The following is a 20,798-nucleotide window of genomic DNA, read 5'->3' on the forward strand; positions in this document are numbered from 1 at the left end:
ATTCATCCACGTGGTGAGGTCCCAACATCTGTATGTAATCTTTGGATGTTATCGATTAAATATCCATGAACTGCTTTGAAATCTTAACTGTCCTCTCACTCATTTGCTGCTTGAACATAATTGATGAAGAGTGTGATTTGACTTGTGTTTGTAGATCTGCAGGATCAGGTTGTGTCTGCAGTATAGACCATTGTACTTGATTTTCTAGCTTTCAGGATTAGCAACAAAACAGACCTGATGAATGGGCAGTGTGTACAGGTGTCCAGGCGGTAGAACTGCATGAGAGTAACAGGCATCATAACTGGGCTTACTGACTGCCTGCACAACAAGGAGCCTTGTTTTGGCAGTGTGAGCAGCAACTCACTGTAGTCTTCTCAATAATCAAGCCTTGTGTATCTCTGTGTTGTTGCCAGGTGACTAATGAGCCTCCTAAAGGCCTTCGAGCCAACATGCGAAGGGCCTTCACAGAGATCTCCAGCAGCTTCTTTGAAGACCATGTTCTGGGACACCAGTGGAGGAAGATCGTCTTTGGAATCTGCTTTTTCCATGCAATCATCCAGGTGACACACTGTCTCTTAAAATCACACATGCGCTTGATCATTACTGCTCTGTGTGCCTCTGTATGTTTCATTTGTATGGTGCTGTATGTGTGGATATGTGCCTGTCCTTCTGTGTATGTCCCAATTATGTGTCTTGTTTTGCATGTGTTAGGAGAGGAAGAAGTTTGGTCCTCTGGGCTGGAACATCCGCTATGAGTTTAATGACAGTGACAGGGAGTGTGCTTTGCTCAACCTCAACCTGTACTGCAAAGATGGCACAATCCCTTGGGACGCTCTCATTTACATCACTGGTAGGGAAGCCTACACACATTGATCTATATACGTACAGGCATACATGTACAGCACAAGTTGATATATTTGGGATTATGCATGTGCGGTGAGTGCAATATCATAAAATCCAGTGTGCAAAGCTTCGCATAAAATGTCAGATTGTCTGGAAACAGTGTGGAAGTGTGGATGGAAACAGTCTCCCTCTGTCACTTAGCATGGCATGTTTGTTGTGTTGCCAATGTGTGGCACAGACCACACACTGTTGTTTTGTCAACAAAACACACGTTTTCAGCCTCATATGAAATGGGGAAGGCAAAACGTTTGCTGATCTGACAAAGCAGGGCAGTTCTGTGACACGATTTCACTCTGTTCTGCAGCTGTGACCCATGTTTGTTCAACTTTCACTCAGTGAACTTTCTCTTCCTCTTGGCTTTGTGTTCATAGGGATACAAACTAAAGAAAAGATGTTCGCATGCACAGCAAAGCTCTTTTTCTGTGTCAAACATGGCTGATAAAGAAATTAAAATGTGGATATGAAGTCCTGGTATATGAAATAGTAATTTAAATTAGAACACAGCACCAGTAAGAACATGCCACATTTCACACAACAGTTTTGTTCTAACCATAATGTAGCAGTGTTATTCTTTAGAGTTGAGATCACTTTGTTTTTTTCAGTTGGTTAATATATACTCTGAGCACACATATGAACTCAGGAAATTTAAGTTGAATTTAATTATGTCACTTGTTTGTTCTGGACTTCCATAACAGACATCTTCAAAGTTATTAAGCAGAAGTCGAGATCCCTTTCATGAACAACACTCATCATATCTCTTAAATTCTTTTGTTTCCCGAATCTGGTTTTCAATTACACCTTCAAATGATTATGTTCAGTCTCAGTGGAGCACACCACTCCGGCATCAAGTTGATGTCTCTCATTGTTATCTCACTGCTGTGTTATTGGTTTAATCTTTAATTCTAACAGTTCTTGTATGCCAGCTACAAACTCTTTGAAGCAAAGAATTTGGGCTCAAAGCATGATATTGCCTTTCCTCTGTTCGGAGGAGCAGCTCCTCTCTTCTGGTGCAAAAAAAAAATTCTAGCCTCCAGCTTTACCACGCCTGCAGCTTGCTAAAGGCTTCAGCAGAGATTTGTCTGATTATTCACTCCTTTGTTCCTTTCTGTCTTACAACTGTCTTTACAATAAGTATAGATTTCAAGTCTTAAATTGTAAATGTTAAATACAATTACAAATACAAAATCTTCTTTTTTGCTCTTTGGGAATATTTACCCTCCTGCTGTGAAGTCCTTACCTCCTGTCTATCTCCATGCCAGTGTGTATGAGCCACATACATGTTTGCCTCTCTGTGCTGTGCATTAATACATGAGAAGTCAAAGAACTGGACACAAACCAGATGCTCCTTTCATGAAAAATGAAATGAAAAATTGTAGCTGTGTGTTTAAGCTCTTCAGCTTCATGTTTCCTTTGTGGACTGTCCAGTGCCGCTGTAGTGCTCTCTATATTCTATATTTCTCTCCTCCACTCTCTCATTCTCACCCATATGTGACAAATTAAGATGAAGCTCTTGATCAGCTAGTGATCAGCTGGTTGTGCTGTCAGAACATTTCCCGGTCCTAACTGCCGGAATACACTGATTAATAATTTCAGATCTAATGTTTAAGTCTTATTGATGTGGCCAAAACAGCCAAACCTGCTCCTTACGATGGAAATAAAATGACTGTACGTGAAACTCATTGTACCTGTCCTAATGGACCCAAGTTTACCCTCTTTTGAATTTGTTTTCAATTTTACAGCACATCCACCGCAGCTTTTCTTTTCTTTTCTTTTCTTTTCTTTTCTTTTCTTTTCTTTTCTTTTCTTTTCTTTTCTTTTCTTTTCTCCTCACTTTTTTTTGTTTTTGTTTTTTGTTTTTTTTTTTGGGGGGGGGGGCTACACATGATCACCAGTATCACACAACGCTTCTGTCAATTATGTCAGGAGACAGAACTCCTGGAAAGCAGCTGGACCAGAAACTGTCTCTCCATCTGCCTTGAAGCTGATCAGCTGTCTCCAGTGTTCACAGACATTTTTAACACCTCACTGGAGACATGTCATGTGCCAGCCTGCTTCAAGTCTTCAACCATCATCCCAGTTCCCAAGAAGCCAAGGACCACAGGACTTCATGACTTCAGACCCGTCGTCCTGATCTCTGTGGTCATGAAGTCCTATGAGCGCCTTGTGCTCTCACACCCTCTGCACTTTGCCTTCATAGCCAACAGGTCTGTAGACAACGCAGTCAACTTGGCCCTCCACTTCATCCTCCAGCACCTGGACTCCGCAGGAACCTACGCCAGGATCTTGTTTGTGGATTTCAGCTCTGCCTTTAACACCATCATCCCAACCCTGCTTCAGGAGAAGCTCTCCCAGCTGAGCATGCCTGACTCCACCTGCAGGTGGATTACAGACTTCCTGTCTAGCAGGACACAGTGCATGAAGCTGGGGAAACACATCTCCGACGCAAAGACCATCAGCACTGGATCCCTCAGGGCTGCGTTCTTCCTCCTCTGCTCTTCTCCCTGTAAACAAACAGTTGCACCTCCAGTCATCAGTCCATCAAGCTACTGAAGCTTGTGGACGACACCACCCTCATCGGACTCATCTCTGATGGTGACGAGTCCGTCTACAGGTGGTAGGTTGACCATCTGGTGACCTGGTGCAACCAGAACAACCAAGAGCTCAACGCTCTAAAGACAGTGGAGATGATTGTGGACTTCAACTCAGCCTCACCTGCCCCCGTCACCCTATGTGACTCCACTAATGACACTGGAGTTTTTCGGCTTCCTGAGAAATATTATCTCCCAGGACCTCAAGTGGGAGCCAAACATCAGCTCCCTCATCAAGAAAGCACAGCAGAGGATGTACTTCCTATGGCAGCTGAGGAAAGTCAATCTGCCAAAGACAATGATGGTGCATTTCTACACATCCATCATTGAGTCCATCCTCAGCTCCTCCATCACCATCTGGTACGCTGCTGCCACTGCCAAGGACAAGGGCAGACTGCAGCGTGTCATTCGGTCTGCAGAGAAGGTGATCGGCAGCAATCTCCTGTCTCTCCAGGACCCTGAGGCATACAGGAAAGATTGTGGCTGATCCCCCCCACCCCAGACATAAACTATTTGAAACACTCCCCTCTGGCAGGAGGCTGTGGTCCATCAGGACCAAAACCTCACGGCACAAGAACAGTTTTTTCCCATCTGTTGTCAGCCTTATGACCAAGGCCCGGAACCTCCCCGACACTCCTCACACTCCACCTCTGCCTCCACTTGTCACACTGACATTGCCATAACCATTGCCATATGCGTTACATTAACACTCTGCTTGGACTTCCTTTTGAAAAAACAGACTGTGCTTCTGTAAAAAAAAAAAAAAAACAGACTTGTGTATATGTATTTATATTGTTGTATTTTTTACTTATTGTTATTTTTTCTACTATTGTTATATTTTTTACTTTGCTTCTTTTTAATAGATGTGTCATGCACCAACCTCACCAAAGCAAATTCCTCGTATGTGTTGAATCGGCAATAAAGCTTTTTCTAATTGTGATTCTGATTCTGATTTGATTCGCAGTTGCTTCAGGGCCTCGCCAATGACATCTGAACTTGTGCCTGATCATGAAGACATGCTGTGATTAGTTGGGGTATTTCATGTCGTCTTACCAGTCACCCAACCAAGACACGGCAAGAGTTTATGGCACTGTGATGGTTAGATCTGACAAGGTGACCATCGTCAAAGACAAAGACACGGTGTAGTCTGATCCGTGCATTAGCGAAAGGAGTTGTGTAAGTAGTAGGTACCTACCGAGTACTTTAGAGGAAAGGAGAGGAAAGGAGAAACAAATTATACTGCAAGTACTTTGTAAGTACTTGGTGGAGTACTGGTTGTGTACTGATTCATACACTGACATTACATTGTAAGGTCAGAGGAATTGTTGGTAATGGACATTGTTTAAGATGTTAATGTTTCAGCCAACAGGAACTGGACTGCGATCAGAGGTTCATGTATTTTTTAGATTTTTAGCTTATGAAGGAACTACTGCAGCTACCATATTTGACCTTACTGAGTGTCACAGCTTTAACGTGCTGGTTTTTTTTTTGCCATTTATTTTAATGAGCATTGTCTTCGGTTTAAGAACATGTGATTTTAAGTGGTATGTTTCAATGCTGTAAACTTAGTTTGACATTTTCAACCATCCTGTAAACCCATAGATGGGTTATTTTTAAAGGATCCCTGCTGCAACAACCAATTGACTCAAAATCAGTGCGGGATTATGGCACTCCACTGGCTGCATGAGATACACCTCTTGGTTTTACATTTTACACCTTATATCATTTTTTATTAATTTTTCAGATGTTAATATTAGCATTTTAGCTCAATAGCTCCCAGGTCATGTGACCAATTGACTCAAAATTGGGATTGTAGTACTCCCCTGGCTGCATGAGATACACGTCTTGGTTTTACATTTTAAATCTCCAAATAATTATTATTAATTTTTACATGGAGTGCCTTAGGAGCGAATGTCTGTCGAATAACCAACTTAAAACGAAGTTCACTGCGGTAAGGAACAACCACACCATCTGTGCCTGGCCATGATTAGATACTCCACCATAACCAAATATTACTAAGATAAATTCAAGCTAAGAGAAGAATAAATAGTTTTCTTTCCTTAATATTCATAACATAATGCAATTAATAATTTACTGTCCACTTAAATTAGATGAAACTCAAATTCACTGTAAAACTGAACTAATAAAGACCATTATAAAATGACTTCTACAACATCTTCAGAGTGTATAATCCAGTGGTCCTAACCCATTTTGTTTCTTTTAGTCTTTATGTCATAATATGATGGGTTTGCACAGTAATATAAATGCGTGCAAAATGTAATTTGCTGCAGTGCAACTAATATTGCTATTATATCAAACTGTGGAAAAAACAAAGAAACAAAAAAAACCTGGATTGTTTGAAGGAAGCAAAACTGGATCAAGGACTTGCCCAAGAAGTAGAAATAGTCGTCTTCTCTCAGTTTGTCAGGAGGGTCTGTCCAAAGCTGGACACACTCATTTTGCAAAGGGTGTGTTTCCTTGGTACAATCCCATGTGAATCAGCAAGCAAGTTAAGTATTTAATCTGTTGTAAAACCATGTTTAAAGTAGTAGTTAAGCATGTCAGATTGAATACTGCTCATTCCAAAGAGCTGCTGCCACTGTGAAACAAACATGGCAACATGTAATCTCTGTGCGAGCAGTGCTTTGACCATCTAGTGGAAGTAACATAGACAGTAACAAAATCTGAATGCAAGTGGTCAGCTGGACACGTTGGAGATGCACGACAGACACAGCTGTGAACAGCTGTGTGGCTCAGCTGCCCACTTGTGATCAGATCACCCAAGATGCATGTTATTGGCAGGTGTAAACAGGGCCTTTAATGCAAGACTGAGGTTGTAATACCTATTCCATCTGCAGAGATGGGGTTTACAAAACATATCCCTGTGATGGTTTCAGAGGCTTTTCCTGTGAGTTTTTATGATTTCATACCCTGGAAGTTTAAACAAATGCACTTCATATGCTAACATTGTTTGGATTCTGAAGCAGTGAGAAAGAACGAGCAAATTCAGTTTTAGCTTTATTTTTTTTTAATTGATTTTATTATTTTATTTTTTGTTTTTTAAATGATTATTAGTTTGTATAAATTTCTTTTATTTATTATTTATTTGTTTATTTAATTAGTTAACAATTTAGGATTGATTGATTGATTGATTGATTGATTGATTGATTGATTGATTGATTGATTGATTGATTGATTGATTGATTGATTGATTGATTGATTGATTTCCAGTTGCTTAATTAAAGTGACACCCATCCAGACCTCAGACGTTCAACGAGAGCGAGGAAGAAATCCTGGATGGACCAGGGAGAGGGTCCTCATCTGCAGCAGTAGCACAGTCAGCGTCACTGTCAGGGAGGCTGTCAAGCTCCCACCAATTGTCTGGTACGTGACGAGGGTCCTCATCTGCAGCTTCAGCAGTAGTACCTGCACGTCCGACTGGACAGTTAACAGTATTCTTGTCTTGTCTTGTATTATTATTTTCACAGTCAGCGTCATTGTCAAAGGGGCTGTCAGACCCCCACCAATTGACTCGTATGCTACGTCTCTCGTCTTCATCTTCGTCTGCATCTCTGTCATGCTCTCTTAGCCGTTCCCTGGATGGACCAGGGAGAGGGTCCTCATCTGCAGCTTCAGCAGTAGCACCTGCACGTCCAACTGGACAGTTAACAGTATTCTTGTCTTGTCTTGTATTATTATTTTCACAGTCAGTGTCACTGTCAGGGAGGCTGTCAAGCTCCCACCAATTGTCTGGTACGTGACGAGGGTCCTCATCTGCAGCTTCAGCAGTAGTACCTGCACGTCCGACTGGACAGTTAACAGTATTCTTGTCTTGTCTTGTATTATTATTTTCACAGTCAGCGTCATTGTCAAAGGGGCTGTCAGACCCCCACCAATTGACTCGTATGCTACGTCTCTCGTCTTCATCTTCGTCTGCATCTCTGTCATGCTCTCTTAGCCGTTTCCTGGATGGACCAGGGAGAGGGTCCTCATCTGCAGCAGTAGCACAGTCAGCGTCACTGTCAGGGAGGCTGTCAAGCTCCCACCAATTGTCTGGTACGTGACGAGGGTCCTCATCTGCAGCTTCAGCAGTAGTACCTGCACGTCCGACTGGACAGTTAACAGTATTCTTGTCTTGTCTTGTATTATTATTTTCACAGTCAGCGTCATTGTCCAAGGGGCTGTCAGACCCCCACCAATTGACTCGTATACTACATCTCTCGTCTTCATCTTCGTCTGCATCTCTGTCATGCTCTCTTAGCCGTTTCCTGGATGGACCAGGGAGAGGGTCCTCATCTGCAGCTTCAGCAGTAGCACCTGCACGTCCGACTGGACAGTTAACAGTATTCTTGTCTTGTCTTGTATTATTATTTTCAGGGTCAGCGTCACTGTCAGAGAGGCTGTCAGACTCCCGACAATTGTCTGGTACGTTACGTCTCTCGTCTTCATCTTCGTCTGCATCTCTGTCATGCTCTCTTAGCGGTTTCCTGGATGGACCGGGGAGAGGGTCCTCATCTGCAGCTACAGCAGTAGCACCTGCACGTCCGACTGGACAGTTAACAGTATTCTTGTCTTGTCTTGTATTATTATTTTCACAGTCAGCGTCACTGTCAGAGAGGCTGTCAGACTCCCACCAACTGTCTGGTAAGCTACATCTCTCGTCTTCATCTTCGTCTGCATCTCTGTCATGCTCTCTTAGCTGTTTCCTGGATGGACCAGAGAGAGGGTCCTCATCTGCAGCTTCAGCAGTAGCACCTGCACGTCCGACTGGACAGTTAACAGTATTCTTGTCTTGTCTTGTATTATTATTTTCACAGTCAGCGTCACTGTCAGAGAGGCTGTCAGACTCCCACCAACTGTCTGGTAAGCTACATCTCTCGTCTTCATCTTTGTCTGCATCTCTGTCATGCTCTCTTAACCATTTCCTGGATGGACCAGGGAGAGGGTCCTCATCTGCAGCAGTAGCACAGTCAATGTCACTGTCAGAGGAGCTATCAGACTCCAATCCTCCAGGCAGGAGGTTGACAACTTCAGTTCCCACATCAGTGCTGACGTTAGCATTTTCGTCGTCACCATCGTTTTCGTCGTCACCATCGTTTTCATCGTCACCATCGTTTTTGTTGTCACCATCGTTTTCGTGGTCACCCTCTTTTTCGTCGTCACCATCGTTTTTGTGGTCACCATCGTTTTTGTGGTCACCATCGTTTTCGTCGTCACCATCGTTTTTGTCGTCGCCATCGTTTTTGTCGTCGCCATCGTTTTCGTTGTCACCATCGTTTTCGTCGTCACCATCGTTTTTGTCGTCACCATCGTTTTTGTGGTCACCATCGTTTTCGTCGTCACCATCGTTTTCGTCGTCACCATTGTTTTCATGGTTTACAACCTTAATATTGATAGGGTCGTCATTGAAGACAGCATTTTCATTGTCATCAGTATCATCCAATACATTGTGCAATACCAATAAACACATTCTGACTTGCTGGGGCATTCTATGTTTGAGGAGACATTCTATCCAACGAAGGTACCAAGGTACTTGTGGCCGATTTCCTCTTAGAGGCACATTGTTAATGTGTGGCCGATTTGGGCCATTGTGCTTGCCATCTCCTCTGTTAGCCATATCGACCTATAAGAACTGAAAAGAAATACCTTACTTCAACACTAGTTAAAAATTGTCCGCTGTTGCAGAAAAATTTGTTCCTGAAATACGGTTTGTCTCTGAGCGAGCCTAGAATTTCCTGATGTCTTGTAATGTCTTTTGTGTCTTTGTTGTTTGTGTGTGTGTGTTGATGTACTTATTGAATTTGGAGCGATGACGTCACAAAGCCACCCATCCCATCTTCAAAGCACATCAAAGCCACATTTATGGTACTGCTCTGTGCCTTTGATCTCTCTCTCTCTCTCTCTCTCTCTCTCTCTCCCCCCCCCCCCCCCTCTCTTTTTTCTTTTTCACTATTACATACACAATAATAATCCACAGAGCTGCACGGATGACATGTGCCCTCACTTGGATCCACATTGGCACTTTTTATTTTGCGTTAATACAACATATACCGCCCAAGGCGTATTTTGATGTGGATTTTGTCGTGGCCGACCAATTACCAGCGTCATGGTCAATCGTGAACAGCAACCGGGCGTCTGCACACTGACTGTATGATGTTGCTGCCTATGTAAACTTTATGGGCTCTATTTTCGATTCCGCAGGCGCAGGCGCGGCGCAAAGTCAGGTCCGCTGCGCCGATGGGGCTTGGCGGCGCAGACTTAGGTATTTTCATGCACTGCACGGCTGGCGCATCTTCTCCTCCTTCTCATCTCAGTCCATGGCAAGTTTCGAGGGTGACTAAGACCCCACAGGATAGTGTCCGACGCCCAAACTTCTCCCAGGAGGAGACTGACGTCTCTCATGTCTCATGACATCCGTTTGTATTACTTTGCACACCCGTTTGTATATACTGTTTATTTTTTCGCAGCATATATATATATATATATATATATCATCGTCCTCAAAGCAATGATGTACTCCATCTTTGTAGATAACGTTAAGCATTACAATGATAACATTTGTATTTGGAATGAAATGACGTGGGTAATAGCGGACAACGATTATCACTTACATTTTTTTCATCTGTCTCTCTCTCTGTCTGTCGAGTGCTGTGAGATAGATGCAGTATATATGCTCTGTAGGATGCCACGGCTGTTTCTGGTTGGCACAGCGACGTTAACCGATAGTTCGCATCCCTGTTTCACCTGTTTGCATTCAGTCAGGGTGAGTGCCCATTACGCGTGCCGAACGCGCTTGCCATGTGGTCAGATGAGATACTGATCAAAATATATAAATTTAGGTCTGACTGTATGTGCTGACACAGATAGTTGCATTGAATTGCGGCTGTTGCTAATTATTGATCGCAGTGAAATGCCAGACACTGTGGAAACCTGCCGGTGAGGTGTTGGTGACGTGAGCGCACGACTCCGCCGTTTTACGAAAATCCACTTGCCCAGCGGTGCGCTGCTGGCAAAGACAGTTGACCAGGTCTGGGGTGGCGAGCTTTCAGCGCACTTGTTCATTCAGAATTCAGGTTACAAGATTGGTTATAGATTTCAAGTGGGGGGGGGTTAAAGCTGCAATGTGCGTGTTTTTGATTTTTTTTTAAACATTTGTGTAATGCAATCCTAGTCAGTATCTGCGTGTGACACCCTTATATCCTTTCGTTCCCTAATTGCCCAAGTTTATCCTTTTTACTGCTGCTGTGATTAGTTGGGGTATTTCATGTCGTCTTACCAGTCACCCAACCAAGACACGGCAAGAGTTTATGGCACTGTGATGGTTCGATCTGACAAGGTGACCATCGTCAAAGACAAAGACACGGTGTAGTCTGATCCGTGCATTAGCGAAAGGAGTTGTGTAAGTAGTAGGTACCTACCGAGTACTTTAGAGGAAAGGAGAGGAAAGGAGAAACAAATTATACTGCAAGTACTTTGTAAGTACTTGGTGGAGTACTGGTTGTGTACTGATTCATACACTGACATTACATTGTAAGGTCAGAGGAATTGTTGGTAATGGACATTGTTTAAGATGTTAATGTTTCAGCCAACAGGAACTGGACTGCGATCAGAGGTTCATGTATTTTTTAGATTTTTAGCTCATGAAGGAAGTACTACAGCTCTGCGCAAAGGGGTGTCCATACGACGTCTTTTTAAAGTTATTTTTGGACGTCTAAATCGGGTCATCTGAAGGTGCAGAACGTTACTCCAGACGACGTCTTTTTTAGACGTCTTTTAAACGTTGATTTGTGACGTTACGTCCATATGTGAGCTATTCCTAGTCCTAATGTGGTCTTTGGGGACGTCTTTTTTATACTGTGCTGCTTCTAGTTTGTATGCATAACTGTAGCCCCATTGTAGAAGGTGGCATACTGTTCCAGGTTATTTTCCTATTGCTTAATTTGAATCTATCACCAGCAGATGGTAACTGGAAATGCCTCTACCCAGTTAAAACCTGCTGACAAGCCAAATGAAGGTACAGTAAAATTAACAGGTACAGGAAACTGTTTCCTACCTTGTGGACTTAAGACTACAGTAAGGTTAACAATAAATCACAATCCTGACTTCTTTTTTTTTTTTTTTTTTTTTACAATTTTTATTGTAAAAATATGCAAACATTTTCACAGCATACTTTAAATGCTATTGCAAAGATACAAACAGCAGAACATGAAAGCCGGGAAGCCCGTCCCTCCAATCCTTTAACATGTGCAAAACACGCTTTAAATGCTTTAAAAATACAAACATATGAATCAGCCTTGGGTGAATTGGTCTTGGACGGACGGACGCAATATGGACATGATCTGGGCGTTCATACGACGTCCAATGTTAACGTGCTGGGTTTTTTTTGTTCGTTTGTTTGTTTGTTTTTTTTGTTTGTTTTTTGATAAATTGCAGCTAAAATGCAACATGTGCAGTTTTTTGTATATTTCTGAAATATAAAATGGAGCACAGGCCCAGAAAAGTAAATGATCTAGATCTAATTCATTGATCAGCTGTGCAAGTTCCACACCCATTAACTGTTTCATACACCTCATTTGTTAATTTCCTAGATTATCCTCTGACTTTAAATCCACACAGATATGAAACACATCTGTAGTGTCAATTTTCCCTGAAGATAAAATTGCCACTTAGGTGAAAGGAGCAGTCTCGTGATTTGACACGTATCCACAGTCCACAATATGAAAACAACTTCACGGATCCGTTCTTAGTGTTCCTTTATTTTCACATTAGTTCCACAATTCCCATTATTAATGCGAATCCATGACCACAGAGAGTCCAAAGGCATAATTCATGATCAAAAAATTAATGGTCAAAAAACATTTGCCGTGACGCTCTTCTTCACCTTCATAGAGCAAAAGTACCAAACCGCAGTGAAGTTAGTTATAAGTTGGATATTCGACAGACATTCACTCCTAAGGCACTCCATGTAAAAAAATAATTATAATTGTTTGGAGATTTAAAATGTAAAACCAAGACGTGTATCTCATGCAGCCAGTGGAGTACCATCATCCCACACTGATTTTGAGTCAATTGGTCACATGAACTGGGAGCTATTGAGCTAAAATGCTAATATTTACATCTGAAAAATTAATAAAAAATGAAAAAAGGTGTAAAATGTAAAACCAAGAGGTGTATCTCATGCAGCCAGGGGAGTGCCATAATCCCGCACTGATTTTGAGTCCTTTGGTCACATGACTTGGTAGCTATTGAGCTGAACTTCTAATGTAAATTAATTAAAAATTACAAAACGATGTACAATGTAAAAAGAATAGCCTAACTAGAAACGATGGGGGGGGGGGGACATAAAAAAGTGCAACAAAATCTCACTTATCAATGGACTCAAAATCAGTGTGGGATTATACTCCACTGGCTGCATGAGATACACCTCTTGGTATTACATTTTAAATCTCCAAATAATTATTAGTAATTTTTCAGATATAGCATTTTAGCTCAATAGCTTCATGTGACCAATTGACTCAAAATCAGTGTGGGATGATAGTACTCCCCTGGCTGCATGAGATACACCTCTTGGTTTTACATTTTAAATCTCCAAATAATTATTATTAATTTTTACATGGAGTGCCTTAGGAGCGAATGTCTGTCAATAGCCAACTTAAAACTAACTTCACTGCGGTAAGGAACAACCACACCATCTGTGCCTGGCCATGATTAGATACTCCACCATAACCAAATATTACTGAGATAAATTCAAGCTAAGAGAAGAATAAATAGTTTTCTTTCCTTAATATTCATAACATAATGCAATTAATAATTTACTGTCCACTTAAATTAGATGAAACTCAAATTCACTGTAAAACTGAACTAATAAAGACCATTATAAAATGGCTTCTACAACATCTTCAGTGTGTATAATCCAGTGGTCCTAACCCGTTTTGTTTCTTTTAGTCTTTATGTCAAATATGATGGGTTTGCACAGAAATATAAATGCATGCAAAATGTAATTTGCTGCAGTGCAACTAATATTGCTATTATATCAAACTGTGGAAAAAACAAAGAAACAAAAAACCTGGATTGTTTGAAGGAAGCAAAACTGGATCAAGGACTTGCCTAAGAAGTAGAAATAGTCGTCTTCTCTCAGTTTGTCAAGAGGGTCTTTCCAAAGCTGGACACACTCATTTTGCAAAGGGTGTGTTTCCTTGGTACAATCCCATGTGAATCAGCAAGCAAGTTAAGTATTTAATCTGTTGTAAAACCATGTTTAAAGTAGTAGTTAAGCATGTCAGATTGAATACTGCTCATTCCAAAGAGCTGCTGCCACTGTGAAACAAACATGGCAACATGTAATCTCTGTGCGAGCAGTGCTTTGACCATCTAGTGGAAGTAACATAGACAGTAACAAAATCTGAATGCAAGTGGTCAGCTGGACACGTTGGAGATGCACGACAGACACAGCTGTGAACAGCTGTGTGGCTCAGCTGCCCACTTGTGATCAGATCACCCAAGATGCATGTTATTGGCAGGTGTAAACAGGGCCTTTAATGCAAGACTGAGGTTGTAATACCTATTCCATCTGCAGAGATGGGGTTTACAAAACATATCCCTGTGATGGTTTCAGAGGCTTTTCCTGTGAGTTTTTATGATTTCATACCCTGGAAGTTTAAACAAATGCACTTCATATGCTAACATTGTTTGGATTCTGAAGCAGTGAGAAAGAACGAGCAAATTCAGTTTTTCATTTTATTTTTTGTATCATTTTTAACATTTTTTTAAAGATGATTATTAGTTCGTTTAAATTTCTTTTATTTATTATTTATTTGTTTATTTAATTAGTTAACAATTTACGATTGATTGATTGATTGATTGATTGGTTGGTTGGTTGGTTGGTTGGTTGGTTGGTTGGTTGGTTGGTTGGTTGGTTGGTTGGTTGATTTCCGGTAGCTTAATTAAAGTGTATTATTATTGTCACAGTGACACTCACTGTCAGAGAGGCTGTCAGACTCCCACCATTTGACTTGTACACTACCACTCGTCTTCATCTCTGTCATGCTTTCTGAACCATTTCGTGGATGGACCGGGGAGAGGGTCCTCATCTTCATCAGTAGCACAGTCACCGCCACTCTCAGAGAGGTAGTCAGACTCCCACCCTCTCATATCTGTGCTGCTTCTCTCATCTTCATCTGTATCATGCTCTCTTCGGCAATTCCAGAATGGACCAGGCATAGGGTCTTTGACTGCAGCTCTAGCGCTGGCCCATGTATGTCTGACTGGACAATTAACAGTTTTCCTGTCTTGTCTTGTATTATTATTTTCACAGTCAGCGTCACTGTCAGAGAGGTAGTCAGACTCCCACCATTTGACTTGTACGCTACGTCTCTCGTCTTCATCTTCATCTGCATTTCTGTAATGCTCTCTTAACCATTTTCTGGATGGACTGGGGAAAGGGTCCTCATCTGCAGCAGTAGCACAGTCAGTGTCACTGTCAGGGAGGGTGTCAGACTTCCGCCATCTGACTTGTACTCTACATCTCTCATCTTCATCTTCGTCTGCATCTCTGTCATGCTCTCTTAACCATTTCCTGGATGGACCAAGGAAAGGGTCTGCAGCTTCAGCAGTAGCACCTGCATGTCCGACTGGACAGTTAACAGTATTCTTGTCTTGTCTTGTATTGTTGTTTTCACAGTCAGCGTCACTGTTAGGGAGGGTGTCAGACTCCTGCCATCTGACTTGTACTCTCCGTTTCTTGTCTTCATCTTCCTCTGCATCTCTGTCATGCTCTCTTAACCATTTCCTGGATGGACCAAGGAAAGGGTCTGCAGCTTCAGCAGTAGCACCTGCACGTCCGACTGGACAGTTAACAGTATTCTTGTCTTGTCTTGTATTCTTATTTTCACAGTTAGCGTCACTGTCAGGGAGGCTGTCAGACTCCCGCCAGTTGTCTGGTACGCTACGTCTCTTGTCTTCATCTTTGTCTGCATCTCTGTCATGCTCTCTTAGCTGTTTCCTGGATGGACCAGGGAGAGGGTCCTCATCTGCAGCTTCAGCAGTAGCACCTGCACGTCCGACTGGACAGTTAACAGTATTCTTGTCTTGTCTTGTATTATTATTTTCACAGTCAGTGTCACTGTCAGGGAGGCTGTCAAGCTCCCACCAATTGTCTGGTACGTGACAAGGGTCCTCGTCTGCAGCTTCAGCAGTAGCACCTGCACGTCCGACTGGACAGTTAACAGTATTCTTGTCTTGTCTTGTATTCTTATTTTCACAGTTAGCGTCACTGTCAGGGAGGCTGTCAGACTCCCGCCAGTTGTCTGGTACGCTACGTCTCTTGTCTTCATCTTTGTCTGCATCTCTGTCATGCTCTCTTAGCTGTTTCCTGGATGGACCAGGGAGAGGGTCCTCATCTGCAGCTTCAGCAGTAGCACCTGCACGTCCGACTGGACAGTTAACAGTATTCTTGTCTTGTCTTGTATTATTATTTTCAGGGTCAGCGTCACTGTCAGGGAGGCTGTCAGACTCCCGACAATTGTCTGGTACGTTACGTCTCTCGTCTTCATCTTCGTCTGCATCTCTGTCATGCTCTCTTAGCTGTTTCCTGGATGGACCAGGGAGAGGGTCCTCATCTGCAGCAGTAGCACAGTCAGTGTCACTGTCAGAGGAGCTATCAGACTCCAATCCTCCAGGCAGGAGGTTGACAACTTCAGTTCCCACATCAGTGCTGACGTTAGCATTTTCGTCGTCACCATCGTTTTCGTCGTCACCATCGTTTTCGTCGTCACCATCGTTTTCGTGGTCACCATCGTTTTCGTCGTCACCATCGTTTTCGTCGTCACCATCGTTTTCGTGGTCACCATCGTTTTCATCGTCTCCATCGTTTTCGTGGTCACCATCGTTTTCGTCGTCACCATCGTTTTCGTCGTCACCATCGTTTTCGTGGTCACCATCGTTTTCGTCGTCACCATCGTTTTCGTCGTCACCATCGTTTTTGTCGTCACCATTGTTTTTGTGGTCACCATCGTTTTCGTCGTCACCATCGTTTTCGTCGTCACCATTGTTTTCATGGTTTACAACCTTAATATTGATAGGGTCGTCATTGAAGACAGCATTTTCATTGTCATCAGTATCATCCAATACATTGTGCAATACCAATAAACACATTCTGACTTGCTGGGGCATTCTATGTTTGAGGAGACATTCTATCCAACGAAGGTACCAAGGTACTTGTGGCCGATTTCCTCTTAGAGGCACATTGTTAATGTGTGGCCGATTTGGGCCATTGTGCTTGCCATCTCCTCTGTTAGCCATATCGACCTATAAGAACTGAAAAGAAATACCTTACTTCAACACTAGTTAAAAATTGTCCGCTGTTGCAGAAAAATTTGTTCCTGAAATACGGTTTGTCTCTGAGCGAGCCTAGAATTTCCTGATGTCTTGTAATGTCTTTTGTGTCTTTGTTGTTTGTGTGTGTGTGTTGATGTACTTATTGAATTTGGAGCGATGACGTCACAAAGCCACCCATCCCATCTTCAAAGCACATCAAAGCCACATTTATGGTACTGCTCTGTGCCTTTGATCTCTCTCTCTCTCTCTCTCTCTCTCTCTCTCTCTCTCTCTCTCTCTCCCCCCCCCCCCCCCCCTTTTTTCTTTTTCACTATTACATACACAATAATAATCCACAGAGCTGCACGGATGACATGTGCCCTCACTTGGATCCACATTGGCACTTTTTATTTTGCGTTAATACAACATATACCGCCCAAGGCGTATTTTGATGTGGATTTTGTCGTGGCCGACCAATTACCAGCGTCATGGTCAATCGTGAACAGCAACCGGGCGTCTGCACACTGACTGTATGATGTTGCTGCCTATGTAAACTTTATGGGCTCTATTTTCGATTCCGCAGGCGCAGGCGCGGCGCAAGGTCAGGTCCGCTGCGCCGATGGGGCTTGGCGGCGCAGACTTAGGTATTTTCATGCACTGCACGGCTGGCGCATCTTCTCCTCCTTCTCATCTCAGTCCATGGCAAGTTTCGAGGGTGACTAAGACCCCACAGGATAGTGTCCGACGCCCAAACTTCTCCCAGGAGGAGACTGACGTCTCTCATGTCTCATGACATCCGTTTGTATTACTTTGCACACCCGTTTGTATATACTGTTTATTTTTTTCGCAGCATATATATATATATATATATATATATATCATCGTCCTCAAAGCAATGATGTACTCCATCTTTGTAGATAACGTTAAGCATTACAATGATAACATTTGTATTTGGAATGAAATGACGTGGGTAATAGCGGACAACGATTATCACTTACATTTTTTTCATCTGTCTCTCTCTCTGTCTGTCGAGTGCTGTGAGATAGATGCAGTATATATGCTCTGTAGGATGCCACGGCTGTTTCTGGTTGGCACAGCGACGTTAACCGATAGTTCGCATCCCTGTTTCACCTGTTTGCATTCGGTCAGGGTGAGTGACCATTACGCGTGCCGAACGCGCTTGCCATGTGGTCAGATGAGATACTTATCAAAATATATATATTTAGGTCTGACTGTATGTGCTGACACAGATAGTTGCATTGAATTGCGGCTGTTGCTAATTATTGATCGCAGTGAAATGCCAGACACTGTGGAAACCTGCCAGTGAGGTGTTGGTGACGTGAGCGCACGACTCCGCCGTTTTACGAAAATCCACTTGCCCAGCGGTGCGCTGCTGGCAAAGACAGTTGACCAGGTCTGGGGTGGCGAGCTTTCAGCGCACTTGTTCATTCAGAATTCAGGTTACAAGATTGGTTATAGATTTCAAGTGAGGGGGGTTAAAGCTGCAATGTGCGTGTTTTTGATTTTTTTTTTAAACATTTGTGTAATGCAATCCTAGTCAGTATCTGCGTGTGACACCCTTATATCCTTTCGTTCCCTAATTGCCCAAGTTTGTCCTTTTTACTGCTGCTGTGATTAGTTGGGGTATTTCATGTCGTCTTACCAGTCACCCAACCAAGACACGGCAAGAGTTTATGGCACTGTGATGGTTCGATCTGACAAGGTGACCATCGTCAAAGACAAAGACACGGTGTAGTCTGATCCGTGCATTAGCGAAAGGAGTTGTGTAAGTAGTAGGTACCTACCGAGTACTTTAGAGGAAAGGAGAGGAAAGGAGAAACAAATTATACTGCAAGTACTTTGTAAGTACTTGGTGGAGTACTGGTTGTGTACTGATTCATACACTGACATTACATTGTAAGGTCAGAGGAATTGTTGGTAATGGACATTGTTTAAGATGTTAATGTTTCAGCCAACAGGAACTGGACTGCGATCAGAGGTTCATGTATTTTTTAGATTTTTAGCTCATGAAGGAAGCACTACAGCTCTGCGCAAAGGGGTGTCCATACGACGTCTTTTTAAAGTTATTTTTGGACGTCTAAATCGGGTCATCTGAAGGTGCAGAACGTTACTCCAGACGACGTCTTTTTTAGACGTCTTTTAAACGTTGATTTGTGACGTTACGTCCATATGTGAGCTATTCCTAGTCCTAATGTGGTCTTTGGGGGACGTCTTTTTTACGTCCAAATGTGGTCCTTGTGGACATCTTTTCTACGTCAAATTATTACTCATTTTAGACATTGATTTTATACTGTGCTGCTTCTAGTTTGTATGCATAACTGTAGCCCCATTGTAGAAGGTGGCATACTGTTCCAGGTTATTTTCCTATTGCTCAATTTGAATCTATCACTATTTTTATTGTAAAAATATGCAAACATTTTCACAGCATACTTTAAATGCTATTGCAAAGATACAAACATAGCCGGGAAGCCCGCCCCTCCAATCCTTTAACATGTGCAAAACACGCTTTAAATGCTTTAAAAATACAAACATATGAATCAGCCTTGGGTGGCTTGGTCTTGGACGGACGGACGCAATATGGACATGATCTGGGCGTCCATACGACGTCCAATGTTAACGTGCTGGGTTTTTTTTGTTCGTTTGTTTGTTTGTTTGTTTGTTTGTTTTGTTTGTTTTTTGATAAATTGCAGCTAAAATGCAACATGTGCAGTTTTTTGTATATTTCTGAAATATAAAATGGAGCACAGGCCCAGAAAAGTAAATGATCTAGATCTAATTCATTGATCAGCTGTGCAAGTTCCACATCCATTAACTGTTTCATACACCTCATTTGTTAATTTCCTAGATTATCCTCTGACTTTAAATCCACACAGATATGAAACACATCTGTAGTGTCAATTTTCCCTGAAGATAAAATTGCCACTTCGGTGAAAGGAGCAGTCTCGTGATTTGACACGTATCCACAGTCCACAATATGAAAACAACTTCACGGATCCGTTCTTAGTGTTCCTTTATTTTCACATTAGTTCCACAATTCCCATTATTAATGCGAATCCATGACCACAGAGAGTCCAAAGGCATAATTCATGATCAAAAAATTAATGGTCAAAAAACATTTGCCGTGACGCTCTTCTTCACCTTCATAGAGCAAAAGTACCAAACCGCAGTGAAGTTAGTTATAAGTTGGATATTCGACAGACATTCACTCCTAAGGCACTCCATGTAAAAAAATAATTATAATTGTTTGGAGATTTAAAATGTAAAACCAAGACGTGTATCTCATGCAGCCAGTGGAGTACCATCATCCCACACTGATTTTGAGTCAATTGGTCACATGAACTGGGAGCTATTGAGCTAAAATGCTAATATTTACATCTGAAAAATTAATAAAAAATGAAAAAAGGTGTAAAATGTAAAACCAAGAGGTGTATCTCATGCAGCCAGGGGAGTGCCATAATCCCGCACTGATTTTGAGTCCTTTGGTCACATGACTTGGTAGCTATTGAGCTGAACTTCTAATGTAAATTAATTAAAAATTACAAAACGATGTACAATGTAAATGCGTGCAAAATGTAATTTGCTGCAGTGCAACTAATATTGCTATTATATCAAACTGTGGAAAAAACAAAGAAACAAAAAACCTGGATTGTTTGAAGGAAGCAAAACTGGATCAAGGACTTGCCTAAGAAGTAGAAATAGTCGTCTTCTCTCAGTTTGTCAAGAGGGTCTTTCCAAAGCTGGACACACTCATTTTGCAAAGGGTGTGTTTCCTTGGTACAATCCCATGTGAATCAGCAAGCAAGTTAAGTATTTAATCTGTTGTAAAACCATGTTTAAAGTAGTAGTTAAGCATGTCAGATTGAATACTGCTCATTCCAAAGAGCTGCTGCCACTGTGAAACAAACATGGCAACATGTAATCTCTGTGTGAGCAGTGCTTTGACCATCTAGTGGAAGTAACATAGACAGTAAC

At 42.2% G+C, this 20,798-nt stretch overlaps 1 protein-coding gene across 1 annotated transcript in view; it reads left to right on the forward strand.

The window, feature by feature from the left end:
* dnah6 (dynein, axonemal, heavy chain 6) overlaps positions 1 to 20,798 on the forward strand; it is a 133,121-nt gene that overhangs the window by 56,239 nt on the left and 56,084 nt on the right. Inside the window, exons 71-72 of the mRNA XM_070980316.1 lie at positions 414 to 560; positions 712 to 850. Coding sequence (XP_070836417.1) covers positions 414 to 560; positions 712 to 850 — 286 coding nt within the window. The remainder of the gene's footprint in view (positions 1 to 413; positions 561 to 711; positions 851 to 20,798) is intronic.

This window comes from Chaetodon trifascialis, chromosome 2 (assembly GCF_039877785.1).
Source record: "Chaetodon trifascialis isolate fChaTrf1 chromosome 2, fChaTrf1.hap1, whole genome shotgun sequence".
Classification (NCBI taxonomy): Eukaryota; Metazoa; Chordata; class Actinopteri; order Chaetodontiformes; family Chaetodontidae; genus Chaetodon; species Chaetodon trifascialis.